This window comes from Salvelinus alpinus, chromosome 35, assembly GCF_045679555.1.
Source record: "Salvelinus alpinus chromosome 35, SLU_Salpinus.1, whole genome shotgun sequence".
Lineage (NCBI taxonomy): Eukaryota > Metazoa > Chordata > Actinopteri > Salmoniformes > Salmonidae > Salvelinus > Salvelinus alpinus.
Window position 1 is genome coordinate 7,346,901 of NC_092120.1, and position 10,353 is coordinate 7,357,253.

At 39.1% G+C, this 10,353-nt stretch overlaps 2 protein-coding genes across 9 annotated transcripts in view; one reads left to right on the forward strand and one right to left on the reverse strand.

The window, feature by feature from the left end:
• Nucleotides 1-3,993, forward strand: part of LOC139564496 (protein spire homolog 1-like) — a 61,348-nt gene extending 57,355 nt beyond the window's left edge. For all 7 annotated transcript variants that reach the window (XM_071384063.1, XM_071384065.1, XM_071384064.1 and 4 more), the window contains 2 exons: nucleotides 71-813; nucleotides 1,014-3,993. In XM_071384063.1, coding sequence (XP_071240164.1) covers nucleotides 71-813; nucleotides 1,014-1,275 — 1,005 coding nt within the window. In that variant the 3' untranslated portion in view covers nucleotides 1,276-3,993. The remainder of the gene's footprint in view (nucleotides 1-70; nucleotides 814-1,013) is intronic.
• On the reverse strand, nucleotides 3,973-7,285 carry LOC139564498 (uncharacterized). 2 transcript variants are annotated; one of them, XM_071384070.1, is made up of 4 exons: nucleotides 7,135-7,285; nucleotides 6,399-6,668; nucleotides 5,686-5,835; nucleotides 3,973-5,413 (listed from the first exon to the last, which is right to left on the reverse strand). In XM_071384070.1, the coding sequence occupies exons 1-4, from the start codon at nucleotides 7,172-7,174 to the stop codon at nucleotides 5,214-5,216; spliced, it is 660 nt and encodes a 219-aa protein (XP_071240171.1). In that variant the 5' UTR covers nucleotides 7,175-7,285; the 3' UTR covers nucleotides 3,973-5,213. The 2 variants fall into 2 exon arrangements, with proteins under 2 accessions (XP_071240171.1, XP_071240172.1); XM_071384071.1 differs by having other exon boundaries at nucleotides 6,399-6,664; nucleotides 7,135-7,252.
• Between the last annotated feature and the right edge of the window lie 3,068 nt (nucleotides 7,286-10,353).

Consider the following 10,353-nt stretch of genomic DNA (forward strand, 5'->3'; position numbering starts at 1 on the left):
GTCCTATACTGTACCTTCAGTGTCTTTATGAGTGAGTTCATACTCTGCTCTATGTCTGTCTCTCTGTCAGATGAGGCTGCCCTCCAAGCCCTATGCCAACCTGCCCATATATTCCCTGGGATCTACCACCACTCTATCCAGGGACCGGGTAGCAGCCCTGGGGAAAGCTGCCAGTATAGCTGGTCCATCAGCCACCCCAACAGCAGCAGCAATTTCAGCAGGAAAAGGAAAAGCAACAGTTAAAGCAGCAGCCTCAGCAGCAGCAGCAGGACCAAGCAGAGCAGCAGCAGCCTCAGCAGCAGCAGTAGGACCAAGCAGAGCAGCAGCAGCCTCAGCAGCAGCAGCAGGACCAAGCAGAGCAGCAGCAGCCTCAGCAGGAGCAGCAGGACCAAGCAGAGCAGCAGCAGCCTCAGCAGCAGCAGCAGGACCAAGCAGAGCAGCAGCAGCCTCAGCAGCAGCAGCAGGACCAAGCAGAGCAGCAGCAGCCTCAGCAGTAGCACCAAGCAGAGCAGCAGCAGCCTCAGCAGCAGCAGCAGGACCAAGCAGAGCAGCAGCAGCCTCAGCAGGAGCAGCAGGACCAAGCAGAGCAGCAGCAGCCTCAGCAGCAGCAGCAGGACCAAGCAGAGCAGCAGCAGCCTCAGCAGGAGCAGCAGGACCAAGCAGAGCAGCAGCAGCCTCAGCAGCAGCAGCAGGACCAAGCAGAGCAGCAGCAGCCTCAGCAGCAGCAGCAGGACCAAGCAGAGCAGCAGCCCCCAAGCCTGAGAAGCCCTCTACCAGCCACCACCGCCTCAGCCTTCAGAAGACCATGTCCAAGTAGGCACCCCTCTACCTCTTCTCAAGATCATAACGCTTTTTTAATTGTGCCCCTGTTTTAGATTTACAAGACTTATTCTCAATTGAAGTTATGTTCTATTTTAAGAGCAACTGTAGCCGACTGAGCCCAGTGAGGGACAGGGATGGAACCTCCTCTGTTACACAACTTAGTGTTAACCTCTCCTCCCTCCCTCTCTCAGGTTGTCTAAGCACGGTAGTCTGGAGAAGTCCCAGTCCCGTGACGAGGTGGAGCTCCCAGCGGAGCTGACGCAGGACTGGAGCACCATGGAAGTGTGCGTGGACTGCAAGAAGTTCATCCACGACATCATCTCCTCCAGCAAGCACAGCCTCTCCCTGGCCACCAAGCGGGCGCGCTTAAAACGCAAGACCCAGTCCTTCTACATGTCGTCCCCCAAGGGAGCTGATTACCGACCCTCGGAAAGAACAATCAACGAGATCTAGACTCTTCCCTCATCCTTGTCTACCTTCTCCACTGTCTTCTAGCTACTTCCAGAACATATGGCACAATACAGAACTCTGACTGACTGGGTTTTGATCTGGATGACCGTGCTGCGATCCGGCCTATACCAGTAGACGTGTCTAGTTTAGTCTGTCTGTCGATGCTGTCAGAGCAGGCTGTGGACCTTTACTTTTCCTTTGAGGAATGTGGACTGTGTAGTCAGTGCTTGTTACTATGTTCTCTGATCGTCGCATACAGTACCAGTACTTTCAGACAAAAGGATACTAGTCCATTTTTATACAATATTTTGTTCAGTAATGTAAATGTTCCCATAATGTTCTGCCATAGAGAGGTGGTTAAGGACACTGAATGATCAAATGTAAAGTATGAGGTAGTGTAAAGATTCAAAGTGGTATGGCCTCAGTCACCCCCTATACTGGCACAATTGGTGGAATGTGGTAGGAGCTACTCGCCCACAGAAAAATCAATTAGCACAAGGCAAAATAACGCTCCATATTTGAATTCCTCAGGCTGTGGTATTCTATTGTAGGAGAGTAGGTGTGATGCTGACAACACAAGTCCCATACTGAGAGCTGTGAACACCTTGAAGTGGAGACAATATGAGACAAAAGCAACAAACGATTGGATGATGACTTAAAAATATATGGAACTGTAGATGTTTTTTTTTTACAAGTTATAATTTTCTATGGTATGGTATACATGTGTACATATGGTTCAGCTTAGAGTCAGGTGGTTTGTGATGAAAAGTTGCCTCCCCCTTTTTACTCTTCTTGACATGTTCAGGTTATTTTTAGCTGACGGTACAATAATGAGTTATGCTCATTGATGTTCTGAGCGGTCTTGATGAAGCATCATTTTTACCATAAAGAATAACAGGTAAACAAACAGCGTGTTACTTTGCTCAAAGTTGGATCATACCCATGAAGGTAGCCCAAACCTCTCACCTGTCTCTCCGTAGGCGTAGGGTCTACAGGAATGTCAGGTGTCAGCTTTAGTGCCAAAAGGATTCCCTTCTGTCTAAACCATAATATAAAACCCAAATAAGTATTTTTTGCTTGCTATAGATCGCTATCGCAGCCCCCGATTAGAGCATGCTTCTCCAAAAGACGTCAGACTACTGAATATACTAACCATAGAAATAGAATGGTTAGTATGTTGCCAACTACCATTGTTGCATATTATTATGGGATATTAGAATCCCATTGTCTTAACCTTTGTCATCTTCAACTTAGACCCATGCCAGGAAGTAAAAGAAGGATGTGTACCCTTCATTCTGTGCTGTGATGTTTTGTTGAGTCAACTCAACTGACATTACAAAAAATATGTCGCATTGCATGAGCCACATCAGTTAACATCATTTGAATGAACAGTCTTCATTACCATGGTAATCCAGCATCAGTTGATAAAACATTCCAAATAACCATGGAAATTATTGCATTGCAATACCATGGAGCCATTGTGAGTGTACATATGAGTTTACCCGTCAAATTTCCAGGGTTAGAGCTTCCAACCCTGTTCTATTCATTCTATTTCTATGATACTAACGCTATGACATGATGAAGGAACAATATTAACACAGTATTTGTCACTGGTAGTTGAACACACGTGATATCATTGAGCAGGTACAGTAATTGTGCTAGATAATCATAACAAAAGCAGACACAAACAGTAGGAATCACTTTTTGTCAATATTTTATATAGCCTGTGCCCCCAACAATCATCTAGTCTGTTACAGTAACAAGCATGCGCCCCCAGAAATATATTCATATTTTGGGAAAGAAATCTATACCTGTTATGTTGATTTTAGTTATTGATGTAAGTTTGACATGGCTTTTTCTTTGGTTTTGAATGGAATATTTCATATTGTGCAGATAAACACCCATATTCAATAACAGTACATGAAATGATCTCAAATTGTCTTTCTTTGCTTTACAATAGTTATGGTATGATTTAACATGCTTAAAACCACCCTCTGTTTTATTGTATAGGCAGCAAAGTATGGTATTACACGATACTCTCATGTTCAACTCAAAGCCTCAAAATAATGCATTCATGAATTTGTATATCAGTTGTGTGTGACTGTGGTGTGTCTTAACCATACAGTTTGTCTCTAAACCAGAAGCAGAAGCATATTTCGGGAGCCAGGAATCAGGATGTATGTATATTAAAATGTCTATTACAAATCAAGTCTTGTTCCTTATATTTCTGCCTTAAATACACTGCCTTCTTCTCTCATCATTAACACATTATTGTTGTGACATATTGAATCCACAGTGACTCAGCATTCTGTATGTAAATATTATTTATAGTAATGTCCGTCCATAGAGCAGGTCTGTGTTTCCTTGACAACTTACTTCACGACTAAAATCATTTAGACTTGGGGCTATTAACTTAGTCTAGATCCAAACTAAATTGCTCTGTTTGGTAAAGTGAAACAGAACTATTCAGTTAGGATCCAGGCTACTATTAACTAGCTTAGAGATTGTTTCTCACAAAACAAGTCATTGCAGGACAAAATATGGACTATAATAAGTAGAGGTGTGGTACATAAAAGAAAGCCCAAAATGTGACAGCAACATGCATGTACTGCTGTGTAGCTTGTATCTTTAATCTGTTCAAACCTTCCAGATGTAACTCCCTCCCAGAGTTCAAGAAATGATGACAAAGAATAATAAAAATGTAATGCAATACCTTTATAATGTTGTATGGATATTTCATGAGGTGACATGCCAGCTTTTCAAGCAAAAGATTATATTGAGAAACAAAATTATTGAGAAAAAATATTGTTCATTGACAGATAAAACAATAACAATTTCTGTACCTTATAATAAACTTTTTCTTTCTATAGAAATAACCTATTTCAACAAATGTTGATAACTTAGTAGAACAGTGAATATGTACAGTATAATTTTCAGTAAAGATAAGTCAGTATGCCCTAACACATTCATTCAAATGAATACATTAAGAATACATTCAAAGTAAAACAGCACCTTTTCATTTGTTACAGCAGTAAATACTTAAAATAAATAAAATGCACTTTATCAGTAGCAGTGGTCAGTGCGGTCATTATACATTGGGTTCACAGAACGTAATGTAGGTACCGTATGATTCAATACTTATTCCATAAGTCTACGGACCAAAAATATGGTTCATTCTTTGATTATGTGGGTTAAGTTATACTATCCAAACAATACACTGCAATTTACAATACATATACATTCCCCAGAAATCAAGTTCATCGACACAGCAAGGAACACAATGTAGCCAATGGCCATACATTTTGTCCCCATATCACTTATGGTGATTGAGAGCCACGGTCGACCGTGGTGCAGTAGCTTGCTCAAGGGCACAACAGCAGGAGATGGCATCTGGGATAGAAGAGCCATATATGTATGGCTCTGTAGGATACTGATGCAGTGCCACACAACTAGTTTAGGCATTAAAGTTTAGGCATTAACTCCACATTTTTAAGGTTAGGGTTAAGTTTAGGCATTACCTCCAAACTTTTAAGGTTAGAGTTAAGTGTAGGCTTTAACTCTGAAATCTTAAGGTTAGGCATTAACTCTGAATGGTTAAGGTAAGTGTTAAGGTTTGGCATAGGCTTAAAACAAAAAACAACTTTCTGTCACCTGATTCGAACATGTAACGTTTGGCTCCAGAGGCAGGTAGCCTAGCAGTTAAGAACATTGGGCCAGTAACTGAAAGGTCACTGGTTTGAATCTCTGAGACGACTAGGTGAAAAATCTGTCGATGTGCCCTTCATCAAGGCACTTAACACTAATTGCTCCTGTAAGTCACTCTTGATAAAAGAGTCTGCTAAATGACTTAAATGGAAACTAGTTGGTGGTGTATGAGGGGAGTTTTCCCCATTACAATGTAAACCACTTTGAGCATCTGGAAAAGCACTACACAAATTCAATCAGTTACTTTTATTAATGAGTTCTTCTTCTTCCCCTTCTACCTCTTCCGGTGTGTCTTCAGCCTGCAGGTTGTTGTTGTCCCCGATGATGACATATTGCAGTTGGGACCCATAGACCTGGACACTCCTCTGGAGCTCTGGATCTGGACAGGCCTGTACTGCTCTCTGGTGGTCACTGGTGGTGTTGCTTCCCATTGTCTCTGTAATAGGGACATGAATGGAATGCAGTATAGTACATGAAAGTTATGAATCTAATGGCTTCTTTGAACTCAGTAAAGAAATGTAAATGTTATGTGGAAGGGAAAATGTAAATTCTTAAGGTCCGAGCGCCAATGGTGCAGGTCAAAAAGAGAAGTGAATAATTATAATAAAAATATATACATATGCGCTTGCTTGTATCTGTGAATGTGCTTGAATCTTGTAACACACAATTTTAAATATATGAAATGATGAGAATTTGACTGTAACTTACCATGCCTAGCATCCTCTGAACCCATGCTCTGAGGTTGTTGTATACACGTTGTCACACCTTGAAAGTTACCATCTCCAATGATGCAGTTACTCAAATTGGAATGGCTGATGTTGATGACGTAAGTTGGGGCAGTGTTGGTCCTCCTCCTCTCTGTTGTTTGGGGTGTGAGAAAAAAGGGAAGAGGTTGAAAAATTGGAAATAGTCTGTTGTTGACAACAGTATCCCGGTGATTCCCGTTGCGTCATGATGATGACATACTGTAAAAACCTCTATGACCTTTAGTTTTGAACACGTGGAGAAACCATTTAGATTTAAGCCTACACTTTATCTTAAAAAAAAAAGATTTTACATGAGGAATGGAACATTCTTGGGCCTCACCTGCATCGGACACCAAATGGTGCTGGGTTTCCAGTGCTTTCAAAAGTTAAAGTGGGGTAGAATTTGGCTTACCATATAACATACTACAAAGAAAACGTGCTGCAATATAGGCCAAGTTAGCCTACCTCTCTAAATGTCACATAACATTATATTTTTAAATGTATTTTATTGAACCTTTATTTAATTTAGACTCACAAAATCACCGTAATGCCTAGACTATGCATAACCATATTTAAATGTTGATGAGAACTACACGAAAACTATAGACATGTAGGACAAAGTCATTTACTTGCAATTAATCAAATGAAAAAATGTACACTTTTGAAGAGACTTACCTGGGAGGCCGGTGACTCTTTCGAACTGTGGTGGGCACTGGCAACACTTTTCTAGTGAGTCGAAAAAGAGCAGACACGCATCGCGACCCTTCTTCAGGATCATCTGCAGCAGTTTGGCAGCCTTCTGCATGTCTGTTCTCTGGGACCAGATCACCTGGCTCTCATACTCTGTGATGGTCCGGGAGCTCAACAAGTACACGCACAGCCTTTCCACCACACTGCATGACATAGATTTGCTAAGAGCGTGTAAATGAAGTTGCAAGCTCCTTTCTTGGATGAGAGACCATGCAAAAATAACAGAAATATTTCAGTGTTGTTATAACATGATAATAATATGGCATTTACTTAATTAAAGAAAATATGATGGAAAGATGAAAGAAGTGTAGTGTAGGCTAATGCAAAAATATCATTTTCACACCGACCCTGTTATTCTCATTGGTTATTCCCCATCTAAACCACTTTCTTACTGTACACATAACATAATTTCGTGCCTGCCTGTCCTACATTCCTAACAAACGCATTTCCATTACATTTTAGATCTTAACATTAACACCTAACTGTATAGTTTATAGTGTAGGCCTAATACAGAGTTGTCTTGTTTTTCATCAATTGCTTCCATACTTATCATAGGCCTATCACCTTTTGTTTAGATTAGACCCATTGTAATCTTGGTTAACGCAGATCTAAAATTGTAAACTGTCAATCTACGAAAAATTTGAAGAAAGTGATTTCTTACCAGGTAAAATCTCGCGTTTTTCGTTACATTGTAACATCATTGTTAATTTGACAGAACGATATAGGCTACATTACAACAGTGCATCCATCACTTTGTGTGTATCATTTCGACTGAGAAATGGGCTGCAATCGGTTGTCGGTCATTTTTATAGGCTGCGGTAGCAAAATTTTAAATAAATCAAAGTCCCTAATGCTGGGGGCATGCGCAGACTGTTTTTTGGAGTTTCCACTCGCTTCACCCTCATAATAAATTCACCAACTGCGCTTGTATTGTCAAGAAGAACATAATAACACATTACAAGAATTGCAGCAAACTGGCCATGATATAAAGTATTGTTAACGTTATAAATGCATTTTAATTATTCGAATCTTATAGGATAGCTGGAGTATCCTATGCTTAAACCAATAATTGCAAAGGTCATTTGAGCAGCACTGAAGGTTTATCACCACAGTACATTTGGTTTCAGTTTGTATATTGGTTTGATATTCAGAGTTTTCTCGTCAATACCTCTTAGATAGAAGGTCCTAGGATGATTCAGGTGATATATCTAGAATCAGATGAGGATAAGGATCAATGTACAGGTCTCCCCCCCCCCATTAATTTCCTTTGGGAAAAAAGTTACTTTATGTTGGTTTCAATAGGGGAATATTCTGCAATCGCTGCTGAGGGACCATCTTAAAAGTGCAATCAGCTGTACCTGGTGTTTACAGAAACGTTAAAAAAAATATGAAATCATCTAAAGATCTTAAACCAACTGTTAAACCAACTGTTTACTCAATAATTACATTTTAAAATTGTATCTTGTTTATTTTTAATGGATTTTGTGTAAAAATGTGAGCTCAAAAAACATAAATAGGTCTATGATCTTTCACACTCATATGCAACCTACTGTAGCCTACTTGCATGACCTAGAGAGCTAAAATCACTTGTGGCAAAGTCACTATTGCCTCTAATTGATGATGCACCCATTAGAATTCTAATTTTAAAGTTCCCTGATTTATAAATTTATATTTAATAATTATCCTTTTTAATGGCTTCCGCTCCACATGTGAAAGAGATCTACAGACAAGTACAGTGTGTTCCCTGACCTCTATTATCAAAGTGAATTACTTTTTACAGCTGTGGTTATTAATTAATGTACAGATCTAATTTTCAATAGCTTCCAGTCCAAATTACATACACATCTAAAACCACTTGCGTTTATATTGTTGATCTCCCTTGTCCATAGTACACCCATTAGAATTGCCATTTTATATTGCATTAATTTTAATAGGAATATTTCCTGTGATAAGTCTAATTTTCAATAGATTGATTTAATTGTATTTTTTTGTCAACGATATACACAAAATACTATGTAATGTCAAAGTGGAAGATATATTCTAACATTTGAAAAAGAAAATGTTTAAATACATATCATTGGTGTACTAAGGAGGAGGGTTTTAGATGTATAGTACCGTCAAAAGTTTGGACACACCTACTCATTCCAGTGTTATTCTTTATTTTTATATTGTAGAATAGTGGACATCAAAACTATAAAATAACACATATGGAATCATGTAGTAACCAAAAAAGTGTTAAACAAATCCAAATATATTTTATATTTGAGATTCTTCAAAGTAGCCACCCTTTGCCTTGATGACAGCTTTGCACACTCTTGGCATTCTCTCAACCAGCTTCACCTGGAATGCTTTTCCAACAGTCTTGAAAGAGTTCCCACATATGCTGAGCACTTATTGGCTGAAGAATCTCAAATATAAAATATATTTTGATTTGTTTAACACTTTTTTGGTTACTACATGATTCCAAATGTGTTATTTCATAGTTTTGATGTCTTCACTATTATTCTACAATGTAGAAAATAGTCAAATAAAGAAAAACCCTTCAATGAGTAGGTGTGTCCAAACTTTTGACTGGTACTGTATATGTCATTTGGACTGGAAGCTATTGAAAATTAGGTTTGTACGTGAATTAATAACCAGAGCTGTAATAGGATAAATATTTGTAGAAAATCAAAGGGGAGGAATAAAAAAATAAAAGTGTACCTTTTATAAGAGAGGTCAAGGAACCCACCACACTTGTCTGTAGACCTGTAGTGTCACGTTCTGACCATAGTTCTTTTGTATTTTGTTTGTTTTAGTGTGGTCAGGGCGTGAGTTGGGTGGGTAATCTATGTTTTCTATTTCTGTGTTGGTTTTCTGTGTTTGGCCTGATATGGTTCTCAATCAGAGGCAGCTGTCTATCGTTGTCCCTGATTGGGAACCAGATTTAGGTAGCCTGTTTTCTGTTGGGTTTTGTGGGTGGTTATTTTCAGTCTTTGTGTGTCTGCACCAGACAGAACTGTTTCGTTTCGTGTTATTCTCGTTTATCGTTATTTTGTTTGTTTGTTTAACGTATTCTATTAAAATGGATACTTTTCACGCTGTGCCTTGGTCCTCCTCTCTTCCTCCAAACGACGAATGTTACATGTAGCTCATATAGATAGGAAGATATTGGAAGTAGACGTATCACAGGAAATATTCATGTAAAATCAGTGCAATGAAAAATAGCAATTCTAATGTGTTTACTAGGGAGTAGGGAGGTCAGTGAGCTAACATCGCAAAGAAGGGCATCTACTGGAAGATGGGTAAAAAAATCAGAAATTGAATATCCCTTTGAGCAGGTGAAGTTATTAATTACACGTTGGATGGTGTATCAATATACCCAGTCACTACAAATAAACAGGCATCCTTCCTAACTTGCCAGAGAGGAAGGAAACTGCTCAGAGATTTCACTATGAGGCCAACGGTGACTTTAAAACAGTTACAGAGTTTAATGGCTGTGATAGGAGGAAACTGAGGATGGATCAACAATATTATAGTTACTCCCCGATACTAACCTAAATTAAAGAGTGAAAAGAAGGAAGCCTGTGCAGAATAAAAAATATTCCAAAACATGCATCATGTTTGCAATAAGGCACTAAAGTAAACTGCAAAAAGTGTAAAAGAAATTAACTTTATGTCCTGAATACAAAGCGTTCTGTTTGAGGCAAATCCAATGTAACATACTCAGTGATGTGTTATGTTGGATTTGCCTCAAATTAGATCTGTACATGAATTAATAACCACAGCTGTACTTGGTGATATATTTTTTGAAAATTAAAGGTGAGACATTTTGGAAAAAAATATGAAGGTGTACCTTTGATAAGAGAGGTCAATGAAACCAATACACGAGTCTGTTGAT